Below are 19,686 nucleotides of genomic sequence, written 5' to 3'. Positions count from 1 at the left end.
ATGTCAATACGCCGAACACCTGTATGATATCACAACCAAATTCCTTCCTCACAATTACCTAATTCATAGGTTGTGTTAAATTACTTCACACTCCTCCCGACATCCGTATTCAACTATTCTGTCTACACCCTTACAAAATCAGTCTACATATCCTTTCGTATTTTATCCTTTCCCTATGCAGATCTTTCCTGTTCAGTCTAGCTCCGTATCTTTGATGTTGCTGACCTCATCAAATTTTTAATATTACCAATACAAACAATATTTTAAAAATGTTTTTGGACGTCTCTTCGATTTTGCTGCCAGATCCTAAAATCAACTGGATTCCATATTTCGGAGATCCAGCTGGTCGCCATCTTCAGAAGAACGCTTCTGCTGATGAGTCCCGCTGAGAATTGACGCCAGGCTGCAAAACGACGTCCTATATAGGCCACCGTTCAGTACACGGCGCATGCGCCGCCCACCACGGTTGCTGCCCTTCACGACAGGGAGGTGGCGTCGCCCTTAGTAGAGCACTAGCGGCAACGATGTATCGCATTCAAGGCCGCACCGAAGAACGTTCTGTTTTGATGCGGTATAGTAAAGGATTCCACATTCTGCTAAGAGGAAACCTATTGTCTCTGTTAATTAAATTATCTGCCAAACTAATTTCAATCGCCTGTTGATAGACACTGTTCCAAAAACCGGAAGTGTTGGCAACTACCACAGTTTCGTCAAATTTCATATCGTGTCCCCCATTTAAGCACTGTTCTGCTACTGCCGATATGTCAGGCTGTTGTAGCCTCGTATGATGCCAATGTTCCACACGTCTGTCATGAACTGTACGAATCGAACGGCCGATGTAAGCCTTCAGACATTGACACAGAATTTTTACACACTAGGTTTCCTAAGCCCCAAATCATCTTTCACAGAGCCGAGTAGTGCCCCAATCTTAGAAGGTGGACGGAACACACTCTTAATGTTGAAATTCTTTAAAATTTTTCCAATCTTAAACGATATGCCTCCAGTATAAGGAAGAAAGGCCACTGATCTGTGTTCCTCTTAATGCATCTCCAATGATGGTCCAAACTCCATAGCCCCGACGAATCTGCTTCTCACATTGTCCATTTTCCTTAAAAACAGTCATCAAATGCCAAATTCTTCGGTTAAGCTGTCCACGTCGGAAATGGCATACACTCTGCGTACCAAAGGTCTAAGGACGCCACTGCGTTGGTGTAGTGGATGACAACTTTTACAACGCAGATATCGATCTGTGTGCGTAGACTTTCGGTGAACACAATGTCCCAAAGTACCATCTGGCTTTTTGTAAATCATAACGTCTAAAAATGGAAGCATCGCCTCACTTTCCACTTCCATTGTAAATTTAATGCAGGGATGAAGACAGTTGAAGTGGTCCAAAAATTTCTTAAGAGCATCATGTCCATGTGGCCAGACGAAAAAGGTATCATCCACATATCTTCAGAAGCACGTTGGTTATAAAGCCGAAGTCTTCAGTGCCATATCCTCGAAGTGCTCCATAAATGAAGTGGAGGCTATGGGCGATAAAGGACTACCCATAGCCACTTCATCATTCTATTTAAAAATGTTGCCGTTAAATAAAAAATACGTGGATGTCAGCACATGACGACAAAGCTTCACCAACTCTTCATCCAGTTTTTCAGTAATCAAACTAAGGGAATCTTCCAGAGAGACTCGTGTAAACAGAGAGACCACATCAAAACTCACTAATAGATATGAACGACTTAGCCTAAAAGATTTCACTCGTTGAATAAAATCCACCGAATTGGAGATATGGTATTCACACATGTCAACATATGGAATGAGAACAGATGAAAAATGCATCACCAGGTAATAAGTGAATGCACCCAAATTACTAACAATATGGCATATGCAAGTTAGGCAGACCATACAACCTAGGCGGAACAGAAGTGCCAGGATGAAGTTTCTCACGTAAATCTTCAGACAATGAACTCTTTTCCAACAGTGAAAGTATCTTGTACTTAATCCTTTCTGTGGGGTCATTGAGTGGTAAGTCCATTTTTAGGACGTAATCAGCCCACGTCGTTACAACCATGGCATTCCCCTGGTCATCTGCTAAAACTACTACTTCACTATCATTCTCTGCAGAAGAGATGATATCCGGCGGCGTCCGAGCCCGGCTTCATGTGTGGGACCATATAAACTCTGTGACAGGAAGTCTCTTGGGAGTGGAGGAAAAAAATTAAACCTTTCTCCAACACCGCCACTGTGGGCCCATTCAACGCATTGTTAGAAAGGTTAACGACATTGAGTCGACGTTTATCCCCTTCTGATGCGGTAGAACGAGAAAGAAACCATTCAAATTTTGAAGATTGTCTGGTAACGGCGAGTACTGGAACAACGTCCATACCACCCCAAACTACCGTTATCCAAGATGGCGGCGATGACGTCATCCAAGGTGGCGACTGTTACGTCAATCAAGATGGCGGATTATTGTGAGAAGTATGAATTTTGGCGGGAAAGTGCCACGCCCCCTTCCCCCCCCCCCCCCCCGCCCCACCCCCCACCACGAATGGTGGCGACAAGATCAATTCCCAGCACGCTAATGCACCACACCCTGGTTATCTCTACTAAGAAAAGAAAATGGCGGGAAGATAGTTCACTTGGCCTACCTCCACTAAGCTAAGTCACCTAACCGAAACTTCCTCCTAAGAACTGGCGCCAAGTTTGAATTTTGGCAGTAAACAAAGCTCTCTTGGGGTTTCGCTAACAAGCTAAGAAAATTATGGGAAAGAAAGGACACTTGTACTAACCTCAGCCACCCGACCGCCACCTCCTCCTAAAACTGGCGCCAAGTTTGAATTCTGGTAGTAAAGAAAGGTCACTTGGGATTTCGCTACCACCTAAGAAAATTGTTGCAAATGAAGCTCACCTCCACTAACCTAAGTCATCCAACCGCCATTCGCTACCAACCTAAGAAAACTGTTGCAAACAAAGCTCACCTCCACTAACCTAAGTCACCCAACCGCCACCTCTTCCTAGGGGTTGGTGGTAGAAGGACTCAGCCTGTACTAGGCTGATAGAGAAAAGAAGGAGTGTAGATTATTTATTTTGGAGCAATATATTTAGGGGTGGAATATATTTATCACAGAACACACACCCTGATGTGCTCCACAGCATATAGACCTGTAAACTACTCCTACATAACTCTTGTATAAGGCTCTACACACACACTTGCTAATTGTAAACAGTCAAAAATAACACATTGCACAGTGTATGGACATGAAAACCACTCGTTATTATGCCATACATTTACGTCCAGCGAGCCAAACTACCCTTAAATTGTCAAAATAATAATCCATCTAAAAGACTTTGCAAACATGCTTGCTAATCGTCAACTGTCGAAATCATACACTAGTCTCTGTTTAAACAATTAGAGGCAGCACCACCATCCAGTGTATTCGCCACTGAGTCCAGAGCCCAAATGGCATAGTGCATAACCAACCCATGAGAGGAGGTTGTAGTGACGTCAGGCGATGACGCAAGTGCAGTTATCCATGATGTCATCAAACAGTGTGTTCTCCATGGGGTCTAGCACTCAGTACCACCAGCAGAGGACGCTATCGTCCGTTTCGTGACATAACCCAAGATGGCTGAACGCATGTGTCATTGCGCCCTGTGCTATTCTACCTTCAATGGTTATGACAAGTGGGGCCTGGAGATGTCTCGCATATGAGACTGGTGTGAGCGCGCCTTGGAATGCTGTGACCTCAGTATAACTGACTGTATAGAGCCATGCAAATTTCAACTGCTTTCAATGACTGTGGCTAACTACGGCTGCGCTGGAGCATGCGGGAGACGAGTGGGAGCCTATGTGTGCTTAGACAGCCGAGGGCCGCTTCACTTCATGGGGCTTGAAGTGCACACGGACCACCTTTGATCGTATGTGCCCTCTGTAAGTATGTCTTCTCTCTGGTGTGATCGCATCATCATCTGTGTCTAGGTGATAGGAATTTTTAAGATGTGAAGTATGAATGGGGATATCACAACCCCAAGCTTGCAGGCAGTTATGTGCTATTTGACATCGCTACCTCCTGTGTACTCTACTGGCAGGTGGTGGTGGACTGTGGTTGCGTGCGTTGATTGCATTATTTCATGAGCAGGTCTGTAGGTCGTGCTATGTACTATGTGAACAGTTTATGAGTACTGAGTGTGACTGCACACCAGTGTGAAGCGTTATTTAGTAGCAGTTTGCTATTATATACTGAAATTAGGAGTTGGTTGCGTGTCTGTGGCCTGTGCAACATGACCCCAGACACATCAGGGTGGGTGTTCTGTATCAGTGTGGGAGATATACTCCATCCCTAAATAAGTTGTTCCAGAATAAATAGAATGCAATCCTTCCTTAATGTCCCCAGCAGCCCAGATCTGGATGACTCATTTTCGCACCATTTTCCCTCACCATCTTAGATTAGGTCACAGGAGGGAAGAGAGCATCATCAGTACTGTGTACTAGGTCAGTTGGACTCTAAATCTCGTTGTGGAGAGACTGTCTGCAAAATAAAGACTTGTGTCCAGAGTCGTTTACCCACCATTTACCCCAACCATCTTGGGTTACGTCACGAAACGGACGATAGCGTCCTCTGCTGGTGGTACTGAGTGCTAGACCTCATGAAGAACACACTGTTTGACGACATCATGGATAACTGCACTTGCGTCATCACCTGACGTCACTACAGTCTCCTCTAGTGGCATCGTTATGCACTTTGCCATTTGGGCTCTGGACTCAGTGGCGAATGCACTGGATGGTGGTGCTGCGTCTAATTGTTTAAACAGAGACTGGTGTATGATTTCGACAGTTGACGATTAGCAAGCATGTTTGCAAAGTCTTTTAGATGGATTATTATTTTGACAATTTAAGAGTAGTTTGGCTCTCTGGACGTAAATGTATGGCATAATAACGAGTGGTTTTCATGTCTGTACACCGTGCAATGTGTTATTTTTGACTGTTTACAATTAATAAGCGTGTGTGTAGAGCCTTATACAAGAGTTATGTAGGAGTAGTTTGCAGGTCCATATGCTGTGGAGCATGTCAGGGCGTGTGTTCTGTGATAAATATATTCCACCCCTAAATAAATTGCTTCAAAATAAATAAAGTACACTCCTTCCTCTCTCCATCAGCCTAGTACAGGCTGAGTCCTTTTTCCACCAACTCCTAGGGAGAGGTGGCAATTGGCTGACTTAGGTTATTGGAGGTGAGCTTCGTTTGCAACAATTTTCTTAGGTGGTAGCGAAAGCCCTAGTGACCTTTCTTTACTGCCAGAATTCAAACTTGGCACCAGTTCCTAGGACGAGGTGGCGGTCGAGTGGCTGAGGTTAGTACAATTGTCCTTTTTTTCCCATAATTTTCTTAGGTTGGTAGCGAAACCCCAAGTGAGCTTCGTTTACTATCAAAATTCAAACTTGGCGCCAGTTCTTAGCAGAAAGTGGCGGTCAGGTGACTTAGGTTAGTAGAGGTAGGCAAAGAGAACTATCTTCCTGCCATTTTCTTTGCTTAGTAGAGATAACCGGGGTATGGTGCATTATCCTGCTGGAAATTTTCACGCCACCTTTCGGGGGGGGGGGGGGGAGCAGGGGGGGCGTGGCTCTTTCTCGGCAAACTTCAAACTTCTCGCAATAATCCGCCATCTTGGATGACGTCATCGCCGCCATTGTGGATAATGGTACTTTGGGGTGGTACGAACATTTTTCCAATACTACGGCCTTCCTATGAGCCCAATCCAATAGCACCCATGTGCAATCATGAACCCACTGCCGAAAATCACTTGAAAACCCTGATGACAAGTTCAAATGTCAGTAAAATCAATCTTTGGAAACAATATGTAGCTGTTTACAGGTAAAACGAACGCGTTGTTTTGTTAATTGCTTGGCTTGCATGCTTCTTAATCCTATTAGCTCCCTTACGACTCATAAAATGAACAAATCTGGCAAAATTAGGAATAATACCTTCCTCATTGCTACTCAGCAAGAAGGCGAGTGTACTCAACAGCTTTCCCTTTTCCCTCAGACGTTTATCGAACTTCTGTACAAGTTTCACCGTCTCCTCCCCGTAGAGGTATTTAATGTGACTTCGTACGCTCTCCCGGCGTAATAAGTCTTGAAAATCTCTTCGAGTTTGCTGCAGAATCTTATAATCAACTTGATTCGATATTTCGGCGATACAGCTGGTCGCCATCTTCAGTAGAATGGTGCTTCTGCTGATGAGTCCCACTGAGAACTGTATGGATATGTCTACTGATTTTGTAAGGGTGCAAAGTGTGACAGTGACACAGTAGTTGAAACGGATGTCGGGAAGAGTGTGAAGTGATTTAACACAACCTATGAATTAGGTAACTTTGAGGAAGGACTTTGGTGGTGATTTCATACGGGTGTCCGACAGCAATCGTGATGGGCGGCGCACATGCGCCGTGTACTGTGCTGTGGCCTACACAGGACGTCGTTTTGCGGCCTGCCATCAGTTCTCAGCGAGGCTCATCAATAGAAGCAGCATTCTCCTGAATATGGCGACCAGCTAGATTGCCATAATATCGAATCGAGGATTTTAGGATCCGGCAGCAAACCCGAACAGACTTTCAAGACTTATTATGCAGGATGAGCCTACAAAGTCACATCAAGTTGAATATTTCATATTATCCAACATCATCAGTCTTTTTTTTATATCCATGTTGGCTGAAGTACGCTACATTTTATCACTGCCAGTGATTCGAAAGTACAGTGAAGTGGTTGCCTAAGACAGGTCCCTATTATTGATGAGGAGTGTTACAAATAACTTAACTAAAGCGTTGCAAGTAAAATAAAGAGCCAGGGCATGTTTTTAAGACTCGTTCACTGTAAAGTATAGTTTCAGCTCCATATGCAGGACTTGGTACAACTCATTACCAAAGACAAATATGCGGCTTATTTAAATGTAGAATAGAAGTTTGCACGATGATAACTTGTGGACTGTCTGTTATTACAGTGTCGCATTGTCGGTTACGGATGTATGAGAAGCAAGAAGACACGTGCCCTGTGCCACTTGTACGATTTGAGGAAAATTATTTTCCAACAACGGATAATCCATGCATAAAAGTTACGCACTTCCTAGAAAGCCGCAGGCGAAGACAATTTTATGATGCTTCTGCATTCTCCTTGTTATACAGGAAAAGTCAACAAACAAGGTCACCTCTTATTGCATTAAACATGGAGGCACTAGGTCTTCTCAGAAAATCCCTGTAGCACGTCATTAGCACTTCATTAGAAGTCGTTTCCCGTAATATATAAGGGAATGTAAGTTTGCACAGCAGCAGTTAACAGTGAACAGTTGCATCGAAGTGTCAGAATGCAGAACTTGGTCTTGTTTGTGACACTTCTAGCCGTGGCCAGTGGCTGCAACACCCATTCCGAGAGTATCGATGTGCACCAGGTGCTGCACAATGAACGCATGCTTCTGGAGTACCATAGGTGCCTCCTCTCAGACTCCAACGACGCTTGCACCGACGAGGGCAAAGAGCTCAAAAGTAAGTGCACTCCCGTTACGAGGGTAAAATGAAACATTTGATAACAAACAAATGAAATAACATTTTAGGATTAAAAAAAATATTAAATAATGGAAAATGGTTCAAATGGTTCAAATGGCTCTGAGCACTAAGGGACTTAACATCTGAGGTCATCAGTCCCCTAGAACTTAGAACTACTTAAACCTAACTAACCTAAGGACACCACACACATCCATGCCCGAGGCGGGATTCGAACCTGCGACCGTAGCAGTCGCGCGGTTCCGGACTGAGTGCCTAGAACCGCTAGACCACCGCGGCCGGCAGGAAAATCCAGTATGAAATAATGACGATATTGCGATGAGGACAGATTACTACCCGCCATATAGCGGAGATGTTGAGTCGCAGACAGGCATAAAAAAAGGCTACTAAACACGTAACCTCTCGGCCAGAAGGGCCTCTTCTGAAACAGACAACGCACACACATCGGCATTCACGCAGGCGCAGCTCACACACAGATGACCACTGTCTCTGGCTGCTGAGGCCAGCCTCTGAGGCCGAGTGGATGGTCTCAGTGAAAGGATTCGTCGACTATGTAATGATCTTGGATGCAGATTTCTAGACCAGCGTTATCGTGTGGGGATTTCTAGGACGCCACTTCGTATGACGTGGCTACACTTGACAAAGAAAGCAGCTACTCGGGTAGCAGACATAACGTTTTCTTTAGGCTAGACGATAGTTTCAGGTGCTCTGATCAACGGTCGCCAATCTAGACGCAACAAGGGAACTCAGACGGCATGCAGAGTAAAGACAGTAAACTGTTCCCGAAATTACTGCCCTCCAGGAAATTTCTTGGGTTCAAATTATTCTTGGGACCGAGAGCTCGTTGAAACCCAAAGTGGAAAGCTCTCAGATATTTAGTGAGTTGCTGAACATACATCTGAAAGACAGATTAGAGGCATAGGAGTGGGAGAGTGCATGGTAGTTGACATTTGACAAAAATATTGACTCTATTGAGATTGAAGTTCAATGTGACAGTGAAGTTATCTGGTTGCGTATAACAGGTGCCTTTTAAATCAATTTAATTGTTGCCTATTTTTAACGGCCACCCGACTCCGCTGTTACAGTTCTAGAGCCATTTAAACAAATTCTACTGTCGGTAGCGAGGAAATGCCCAGATCGTGCAATACTAGTTGGAGGCGAGTTTAACACCTGCCAAGTATAGACTGGGATGTCTATGGATGCACAGTGGAAGAGGGGGGGCATGGAGGGGTGGTACAGACGGACAGTCATGCGAAACACTTTTGAGCACAGTTTTCTGGATACTGTCTTGAACAGCAGCTAGCTCGACAATCCACAGGCAGACAAGATGGGCAGCAATCTGCAGTTGATTGATGATGCAGTGGTGTACGGTAAGGTGTCCAAATTGAGTGACTATAGGAGGACACAGGACGACTAAGACAAAATTTCTAGTTTGTGTGATCAATGGCCGGTAGTTCTAAATGTAGAAAAATGTAAGCTATTGCGGATTAATGTGGATGCAATGGAAAAACAAACCTATAACGTTCGGGTATAGCTCTTGTAGTATCCTACTTGCCGCAGTCACGTCGTTTAACTATCTGGGCGTAGCTTGGTTCAAATGGCTCTGAGCACTATGCGACTTAACTTCTGAGGTCATCAGTCGCCTAGAACTTAGAACTAATTAAACCTAACTAACCTAAGGACATCACACACATCCATGCCCGAGGTAGGATTCGAACCTGCGACCGGAGCGGTCGCTCGGCTCCAGACTGAAGCGCCTAGAACTGCACGGCCACTCCGGCCGGCATCTGGGCGTAGCGTTGTAAAGCGGTGTTAAATGGAACGAACATGCGAGGACTGTGATAGGAAAGGCGAATGGTCGACTGCGGTTTATTAGAAGAATTCAGGGAACGTGTGGTGCATCTGTAAAGAAGCCCGCTTGTAGGACGCTATTGCAACATACTCTCGAGTACTGCTCGAGTGTTTGGGATCCATACCAAGTAGGATTAAAGGAAGACATCGAAGAACTTCAGAGGCAGGCAGCTAGTTTTGTTACTGTTGGGTTAGAACAACACGGAGATGTTTCGGGAACTCAAACGGGAATTATTGGAGGGAAGGCGATTTTCTCTTCGAAGGACGCTCTTGAGAAAAGTTAGAGAACCGGCATTTGAAGCTAACTGCAGAACGATTCTGATGCTTCCAATATACATTGAACATACGGACCACGAAGTTGAAATATGAGAAAACAGGAGTCATACGGAGCAATGTAGCCATACGTTTCATCCCCGTTCTGTTTACGAGTGGAACAGAAAAAGAAATGACTAGTAGTGTTAAAGGGTACCCTCTGCCACGCACCGTACGGTGGCTTGAGGAGTATCTGTGTGGATGTAGATGTTTCACCTTGCCAGCCAGAGAGAGTGATTATGTGTGCGTGAGAGCGGAGGTCTATTTGGAAAAGCCCGGGAGATATGGAAATATTTCAGTTAGATTACATCATGGTAAGGCTGAGATTCCAAAAACAAATAGTGGATTGCAAGACGCACCCAGCAGCAGATATATAGACTCATATCATATTTAGTAGTGATGAAGAGTAGGATGAAGTTTAAGAGATTAGTCAGGAAGAATCAATATGCAAGGAAGTGCGATACGGAAGTACTAAGGAATTACGGGATACGCTTGAAGTTCTCTAAGGCTATACATACAGCAATAAGGAATAGCTTAGTAGGAAGTACAGTTGAAGAGGAATGGGGGTGTCTAAAAAGGGCAATCACAGCAGATGGAAAGATGGTAATTGTGAACAAGCCATAGATAACAGAAAAAATACTTTAGTTCATCGATGAAAGAAGGAAGTACAAGAATGTTCATTGAAATTCAGGAATACAGAAATACAAGACGCTGAAAAATAAAAAAATAAAAAATGAAAAATAGATAGTGCAGAGAAGCTAAGACGAAATGGCTGCATGAAAAATCTGAAGAAATCGAAAAAAAAAAAAAGATTATCGGAAGCACTGATTCAGCATATAGAAACTACTTCCGGTGAAATTATAAACAAGGGTGGTAACATAAAGAGCGCAACGGGAATTCCATTGTTAAATTCAGAGGTGAAAGCGGGTAGGTGGAAAGATTACATTGAAGGCCTTTATGAGGGGGAAGACTTGTCTGACGTTATAGAGGAAGTAACAGGAGTCGATACAAAGGAGACAGGGGGTCCAGTATTAGAATCGGAATTTAAAAGAGCTTTGAATGACTTAAAACCAAACGAGACAGATGGTATAGATAACATTTGTCAAAATTTCTAAAATCATTGGGGGAAGGGGCAACAAAACGACAATTCACATTGATGTATAAAATGCATGAGTCTGGCCATATACCATCCGAGTTTCTGAAAAATATCATCCGGATAATTCCGATGACTGCAAGAACTGACAAGTACAAGAATTATCCAAACATTAGCTTAACAGCTAATGCATCCAAGTTGTTGACAAGAATAATATACAGAAGAATGGAAAGAAATTTGAGAATGTATTAGATGACGATCAGTTTGGCTTTAGGAAAGGTAAATGCACCAGAGAGGCAGTTCTCACTTTGCGGTTGATAATGGAAGCAAAACTAAAGAAAAATAAAGACAGGTACATAGGATTTGTCTCCCTGGAAAAACTTTCGACGATGTCAAATGGTGCAAGATGCTCGAAATTCTGAAGAAAATAGGCTTAAACTACAGGGAGAGAATGATAATATATAACATGTAGAAGAACAGAGATGGAACAAAAAGAGTAAAAGGCCAAGAACGAAGTGCTCGGATTAAAAAGATGGTGAGAAAGGGATGTAGTCTTTCACCCTGTACATCGAAGAAGCAGTGACGGAAATAAAAGATAATTTCAAGAGTAGAATTAAAATTCAAAATGAACCAATACCAATGATAAGATTTGCTGATGAAATTGTTATCCTCATTGAGATGAAGAAGAGATACAGGACCTGATGAATGGCCTGAACAGTCTAATGGGTATAGTATTTGGACTGAGAGCAAATCGACAAAGGACAAAAGTTATGAGAAGCAGCAGAAATGAGAACAGCAAGAAACTTAACATCAGGGTTGATTTTTACGAAGTAGATGAAGTTAGAAAATTTTGATACCTAGGCAGCAAGGAGGACACAAAGAGCAGACTGACACTGACAAAAAGGCATTTCTGGCCAAGAGAAGTCTACTAGTATCAAACATAGGCCTTAATTTGAGGAATAATTTTTGGCAATGTACGTTTGGAGAGAAGCATTGTATGGTAGTAAAACATGGACTGTGCGAAAAACGGAACAGAAGAGAATCGAAGCATTTCAGATGTTGTGCTCAGACGAATGTTGAAAATTAGGTGGACTGATAAGATAAGGAATGAGGAGGTTTTGTGCAGAATCAGATAGGAAAGGAATATGTGGAAAACACTGACAAGAAGAAGGGACAGGATGATAGTAGGTCTGTTAAGACATCAGGGACAATTTCCATGGTACTAGAGGAAGCTGTAGAGGGTAAAAACTTTAGAGGAAGACAGTGACTGTAAACATCCAGCAAATAATTGATGACACTGGTTGCAAGTACTACTCTGAGATGAAGAGATTCGCCCTTGAGAGGAATTCGTGGCGGGCCACATCAAACATGTGATGACTCAAAAAATAAAAAATAAACATAAAAATAAATAAAAATACCAGAAATGCCTATTATTACATCCTCCATTCGGGGGACTGTGCGAATGTCGATCAAACAAAGTTATGTTTGAACGATTCTCCAGCGTGAAAGATTTTTTAAATGTGAAATTTAAAATTTCGTCTCCCCCTTTGCTTTCTTTTTTTGAGGGACTTTCTATTTATTTTAGAGTTATTATGTACTAGTTGAGACTCACATTTAAATTCTATGCCTTCTCGGCTTTTCTTGTGTTTTGGGGGGATCGTGTACTTTATTGCTTAAGGGATTTTATTAAGGTTTATAAATTGTTAAGAACTTTCCAACAGCCACAGTCAGTGGCGTGACTTGTTATCCTTTCCGTATTTCGGATAAGTATTGTTTGTTTCTCCATGACTGGGAAATGTTAATACTTTTAGTGACAGTCATTTGTGATTCATATTACTCGTGAAACTTAGTTTGTTTAACCAGTTTGCAGTCACACCTGGTTGGTGTATGTATATTCCTGTTTTTAAGTCATGTTCTTAATAATGGTATAAATTGTTGAAGTTTTCCTATTAATTGATTGATCCTGTTCAAGTTCTTTAAATTATTGTGAGCGTTGTTATTCAGTTTTGACAAGGCTCTTTAATTTGCAATTGAAATAATTGTCGCTAAGTAATAAGGTGTATTCCATGAGACAACAAATGACAAAATGTGCTTTTCCTTAAAGTTATCCCAACCCGAGTTGTGAGGTATCAATCTCCTCAAGACAGTTTTCAAAATATGTGTTCAACGGTGCTGCACTGCACCCCTGCAATGAATCCATATGGTATACTCGGTAGGTTAAAGTCCCCTACAACAAATACTAAATGATTTACTGGGCGTAGACTTTCACTGAATGACTCTAAAACTGTCGCGGCGGAAAGGCGCGCCCAGTAAAAGTGTGTTTTACCTAGACTTGTACCCGTCCAGAGAGCTTCGTCATCACACTCAAATTTGACCTCAATAGAAGCAACAATTGTGGTGGCCTATCTGCCCCCGATAAACGTTTAATGACTCACTAAATACAGGGTGTCCCATTCAAAACTCCCTGATTTCAAGGACCCAGGAAAAAAACCACAGTAGATACAATGAAAAATTCACCACATTATAGATGATCTCAAAGAATTTGTTTATTTGTCATCAGTACACTTCTACATGTGAACCATTTGTAGCACGAAGAACATCGAATCTATATTCAATTTTTTGGCAAGTTCTTCGTCACATTTCTTCTGTTATTGTTATAATCGCATTAGCGTTACGATGTCACAACTTAGGAATATCGTCACTTTGGTCGCATACCCGCTGTCCTTAACGAATGTCCACATGAAGAAATCAAGCAGCGTAATGTCGGGTGAACATGGTGGCCAGGCAATGTGTCTTCGGCGTCCGAAGCAACGAATGGGAAATTTTCTAACCAGGAACCTGCGAAAAGCTGTTGACCAATGCGGCAAAGCTCCATCTTGTTGATAAATGATGTTGGGTTGCAAGTCTTGTATCTGAGGGTACACAAACTGCTCCAACATGTCCGGATACACTGACCCATTCACTGTTGGTTACCCAAAGAAGAACAGTCCAACAATACTGTCGTGCATTAGCCCACACCAGACGTTTAGTTTAGGGCTATCACGAACATGTTCAATGACAGCGTGCGGATGTGGTGAACCCTAAATCCGAACATTATGCCTATTAACCCTTCCCGATAGATGAAAGGTTGCCTCATCTGAGAATAAACATCTTTCCAGGATACTGGCATCCATATCAATACGCTGTAGCATATCCGCAGCAAATTTATGTCGGCGTGGTTTGTCGTTTGGCGTCAGATGTTGGAGAATTTGCACTTTGTCACAACACATACGAATATGCTGGTGAATTACACGATGCAATGTTGATCGACGTACATCAGACTGCCTAGATGCTTGACGAATTGACTTACGTGGGATTCTGAGAAGCATTTGTCTAATGTCCCCCACTGTCTCTTCTGAAACTCTTGAAAGTGCACCGCCAGAATGTTTCAGAACACTTCCTGTTGCCAGAAACTTCCTACACCATTCCTTAACTGTTTTTACATCAGGTGTATCACATTTATACCCAGACGAAAATTTCTATGCACAGTAATCGGGGATTTTGTTTCTGCAAACCAAACTACTGCTTGAACTCGCTGCTGTGAAATCGCCATTTTCACTTCATGCGACCATGCTGCACTCTGGCGACGATACGTGGCACTTGTGACGCGCAAATATAAATTCATTGAGATGCTCTACAATGTGGTGCATTTTTCATTGTCGTATCTACTGTAGTTTTTATCTCCTGGGTCCTTGAAATCAGGGAGGTTTGACTGGGACACCCTGTATTTCAGAGCGTCCTGCTTCGGGTTTCAGCTAGCTCTTGGTCGCGAGAATAATTAGAATGCGACCAATTTCTTCGAGGGTAATAAATTCTGAAACTTTGTTACAAATACTTCGACGTGATACTGTCAAAATTTTAACAGTCGAAGTGTCCTTAATCTGAACATGGCCTGATTTCACTATCTGCGTGTCGACTGCTAAGTGTTCCTCAGATTTCCGAAATGAAGTGTTCCAGGTGTGTAGTTACAACTACCATTCCTCGTTCAAAGTCTCTGAATTCCCGTCGTGCGGCCACAATCACGTTGGGAACCCTTTCAGGTGTAACTCTTGATTACAGATGATAGCCCCTCCATTGCACTGCCCTTTCATACCTTGAATACTCGATACTGCCGCCAGAATGTGCATAGTGCCACCCCATGACTTATGCCACCTCATTGTATATGATTATGATATTTAAGAAATATACTACAACATCCTACTTATCGCTAATGTAGGGATCGTGAGAACGTCATTAGATGGAGGCACTTAAACATTCCTCCCGCGCTCTATACATGATAGGATGGGAAATTCCGTAATAACTAGTACAGGTGCACGTGCCTTCTGCATCATAAATTCTCCCTCTGTTGCTGGACACACTCTCGTAATGAGCCAAGTGGAACTGTAATGCCACTTCCTCGGACGAGAAATGAAAATCAAAAATTAGCTCCAAAATTCGCAAAGATTTCCCCAAAAACAAGTACCAAATTCCATGAGAAATGAGCAAGCAAACAAATTTCGAGATAACACTATTGTAATTGAATCAGGAATCTAATACTTAGTAATTTATTAACATACGAAAGAAAGATAGTATTCCAGTAAAATCAAACTCAAAATTCAAAATCGTAGTAAATCGCAAAATCATTATAATTAAAATTCGCAAAGTAGAACCAACGTTCCGAAAGAATACTCCGTGTGAATACTCTTTGAGATTTGTGAGTAATGGCTAAGGATAATTCAATCCATTATCACTACGTTACGAGAGTTAGCCGAAGCAGGCCATACTTTTGAATGGTCGTATATGTAGGTGCAATTAGATTGTTTTTTTAGAAGTGATTTTTACGATCTACTATGACGCAGTGAAACGATACTTTGACTTCAAATATTACGTTATTTAGAATTCAGATAGAGGACTTGCATATATTAGACAGAAGTGACTTTTAATTAGATAACCTGAAGTTAACACTATTTAGGAATTGAACACAGATAAACAATTTCATTCGTAATAACTAATGGATTATGGAACTTGGCGATATTTACGAAGCATATAATTTATAATTCCCCCCGACACCTGGCAAAGCTTCTTCCTCACGACTCTGTTAGGAAGTGACTAATATTGTGTAATAAACCAGCATTCGTGTCATTCCACGCATTTATCTTTCAAGTTTTACAGTAATATTTATAGAGATAACGTGCTGATATATTATTTGACTGAAACGCTCGGCGTTTATATAGAAACTCCTTGACGTTAGGAATTAATAACACTGTTACGACTGATTATAGATTTGAGAGTACAACCAGTCTATAGGGAATTTGGTGTCGCTGGAACTAATTTGAACTTATCATTAATATTTAAATAGAAACTGATAAACCATCTATTATAAACGATTTAATTACTACATTTGCTGAAGTAAAAATCTCGCACAAGTCGCGAGTTCAGTTCATCAACGTTCTTTTCGTAACGTCAAAAATAGATAAATAAATAAACAAATTTCAGATGTGTGTGAAATCTTATGGGATTTAACTGCTAAGGTCATCAGTCCCTAAGCTTACACACTACTTAACCTAAATTATCCTAAGGACAAACACACACACCCATGCCCGAGGGAGGATTCGAACCTCCGCCGGGATCAGACGCACAGTCCATGACTGCAACGCCTTAGAGCGCTCGGCTAATCCCGCGCGGCTTTCGCAACGTCGATACCGATACATAAGAAAGAACAATCTCATTGCTCTACCCCTGAGTGTTAGCCAAGACCGAAGATCCGAAGGACGTTACCGAACCTACTCTTCTATTTTGATTTTGTAGTCGTTATAGACCCTTAATTCATGGTAGAAAAATACGGCTGATGAATTTAACAATTTTCAACATTCGAAATATGGACTTCATACATTAATCATAAAATACAATTTGAGAAGAGTTGTATGGTATCTATGGAATCCCAGAGCTATCAGTAACGGAGCTGTTGGCATAAACATATCTCATATATAATCAAACTCCGTCGAACAGGTCTTGAAGGTCAAGTGGTACCGAACGACCGCCGTGTCATCCTCAGCCCACAGGCGTCTCTAGATGTGAATATGGAGGAGCATGTTGTCAACATACCTCTCTCCCAGGCCGTTGGCCGTTTTCGTGACCGGAGCTACAACTTCTCTTTCAAGTAGCTTCTCAATTGGCCTCACAGGGGCTGAGGGCACCCCTCTTGCCGACAGCACTCAGCGGACTTGGACGGCCACCAATCTAAGTGATGGCCAAGCCTTACATCTAGAGGAAACATAACATCAATTTACGTTAGGGTCAAGGAATGCCAAAGAGATTGCATGTGGTGTCCTAATAAGGAATATGGTTGGTTATTTCCTGTATTTTAAGGTAAGTATTTGACTTTGCTTTAACTTGATAAGCGACGGTCTCTACATTTCAGTTACGCAGTTCGCTTTCAATAGTTTTCGTCGCGGTTACGATTCAGCAGATCCAGTGAAATCTTCAAATTCTCAGTCTCTTATGCGCTCTTACAGGTGTCCTACCAGACGCCCTGAAGACGGACTGCGGCCAGTGTAACGAGAAGCAGAAGGCGCAGGCTAAGACGGCGATCACGCTCCTCGCCAGTGAGAAGCCACACCTGTGGAACTCGCTGATCGACAAATACGACCCTGACGGCAGCTACAGGCAGAGGCACGCTGCTGAACTAGCAAAGCTCTCTTCTTAAACGACTGCTCTGTAGCTGAACTTTTCTAAAATTCAGTAGTGAAAATATATAACTACACGATGTAATTTCGTTGTTTATCTGGATATCACTACGACCTTCTGGCATCATTGTTGTTATAATGCAGTTTTCATGATAAAGTTCCATAATATCAAGCAAAACTTACTAAAACCAGTCTATCTGTGGACTAATTTTATTCGATATGTTTTTTGTATTTTATGCTCTACGCAGACTGTGCGGAGTTCAACGTTTTTCTTAGAACAAAGCACATCTTTTCCTGGCAGCTATTCGTCAACAGAGACATGAGTAGATGTTGAAACGCTTTACATATAAAACATCCGACTATGGCTATAAATCTCTGCATTTGATGGTGATAATACTGTATTAACCATGTAACTGCAGAAATTCATATGTTGTTTCTAATTTCTTTCTGTATCCGACCTTAAGATGTCACTTCCACTGACGGAATATATTTTTAATTTTTATCTCTTGTGCCAAAATATGAGCAGTATCACTAAAAGTAGTGATCACGTAAACAACTGTCAAACCTAATACACACCTAACTACCAAGCCCGTAATAGTTGAATACTCAAAACTACTTCTAAAACTCGTGTAACTACGCCACGGACCACTATGGCACATTACTTCCATCAATACATAATATCTATGAAAGTAACAAAAAGGGTTTGTTATTAACATTCCATGCTAAGAAAATTCTTCTTGCATTGTGTGTTTCAAGTTAAGCATAAAGATGACAATAATGAGAAACCTGGAATTGGTCAGTGTTCCTTTACATACATAAAGTAAGCAACTGTTAACACTATAATGAGTGAACTGGGTTGACATGATAACTCTGAAATACGTTTGAAAGAGTTAAAGCACAAAACGTTTTGAATGTATATGTGTTCAGTAATATGTTCACACCGCTGACGTACCTCAAATTCCTCCAATAAAGTCTGTTTCCGGAGACCGTGTGAGGCCCAACACCTGTAGACGGGAAAGGCACAACAGTAGTTCCACATAACAAAGTTCCTATTTCACTCATCTCTGTGTAGCAGAATTATAAGAATATAATCTTAATTCAAACATCATGACCGATTAGGAACGGGAATTACTTTTTCTATGAAAAGCAGCATTCTTTCCAAAAAGAGCGGTCACGCGAAATTCTTGAAGCAAGATACTGAACAACGGTTACCAGTAAATAAGATCATAGAAAAACTTTCGATTTAACGCACGATCCACACCTGCTGAAGAAAACAAATTCGTACAGGATGTCTAATTAGGTTTCAATGCTCTTATCACTCTCGTCCCACTCATTTTGCGAAGTGTTCATCCGCCGAGTGTTTAGTTGTCCCCTATCTTCTATGTGGTGCCCAGTGATCTGAAACACCATCTCAGGCCTACCAGTCCTTAACCAGTATGTTGCATCCCGATATTTGATGGTCATATCGATCGCGTAAATTCCAAGCGCCACCTACGTCGAATCAACTGATGTGTGCCGAACGCCCCCGATGGTCTAGGTGGTAGTCCTCTGCTCCCGCCTAACAGTGGTCCTGCTCACGATGACAATCATATTTCGAAAACATGTAGACATATAAAGAAGTTGCAGAGTCAGAACCAGCTAAAGAAAAGATCATGCCAAGAACATTAATTTTGTCAGCGTTTCCAGATGCAAGAAAGGTATCATCCAAAAACAGGTATGCTGCAATTCTACAGAGGCCTTTGAAGGGAACTGATAAATAAACTTTCCGTGTGTGAGATCTGTATGGGCTCAATAAAGGTGTTCAAAGAATGATGTATTCTACATCGATTTTGAACAACTTCTTGATAATCTCTCCAACCCAGACATCAGACATGTTATAAACATCTTATATTAGGAATTTTCAGGATATTGAGAAACTTTTAAAAATGGATGAACAGCAGTATTCATGGTTTTTGTGTAATTACATACAAATAATTGGATATTCCTTACTTTAACATAATACTGATACGAAATTTATCTTATAAGATGACATTTACTGAACTATACGAAACAAAATTGTTGTAACTTCTGAACAGTTTCGGTTAGGACGTTCAAACTGCTCGTTTGGGCGCGGAGAATGATGGGAATTAGTATGAGTTGGTTTAGCGACGAAGCCCACTTTCATTCGGAACGGCTT

At 41.9% G+C, this 19,686-nt stretch overlaps 1 protein-coding gene across 1 annotated transcript; it reads left to right on the top strand.

Annotated features, from left to right (window-relative positions):
- The first annotated feature begins 7,333 nt into the window (after positions 1-7,333).
- On the top strand, positions 7,334-17,595 carry LOC126484126 (allergen Tha p 1-like). Its single transcript, XM_050107512.1, has 2 exons — positions 7,334-7,532; positions 17,340-17,595. Exons 1-2 carry the CDS (start codon positions 7,355-7,357, stop codon positions 17,528-17,530), a joined length of 369 nt encoding a protein of 122 aa, XP_049963469.1. The 5' UTR covers positions 7,334-7,354; the 3' UTR covers positions 17,531-17,595.
- Positions 17,596-19,686: the final 2,091 nt, after the last annotated feature.

Source organism: Schistocerca serialis, chromosome 6, assembly GCF_023864345.2.
Source record: "Schistocerca serialis cubense isolate TAMUIC-IGC-003099 chromosome 6, iqSchSeri2.2, whole genome shotgun sequence".
Classification (NCBI taxonomy): Eukaryota; Metazoa; Arthropoda; class Insecta; order Orthoptera; family Acrididae; genus Schistocerca; species Schistocerca serialis.
Note: the sequence above shows the minus strand (reverse complement) of the source record. Positions and strands in the feature narration are given on the sequence as shown.

Coding starts and splice junctions, on each gene's coding strand:
- LOC126484126 (XM_050107512.1), top strand. CDS start 7,355: ATGCAGAACTTGGTCTTGTTTGTGACACTTCTAGCCGTGGCCAGTGGC. Junction 7,533..17,339: donor CGAGGGCAAAGAGCTCAAAA/GTAAGTGCACTC, acceptor GCGCTCTTACAG/GTGTCCTACCAGACGCCCTG.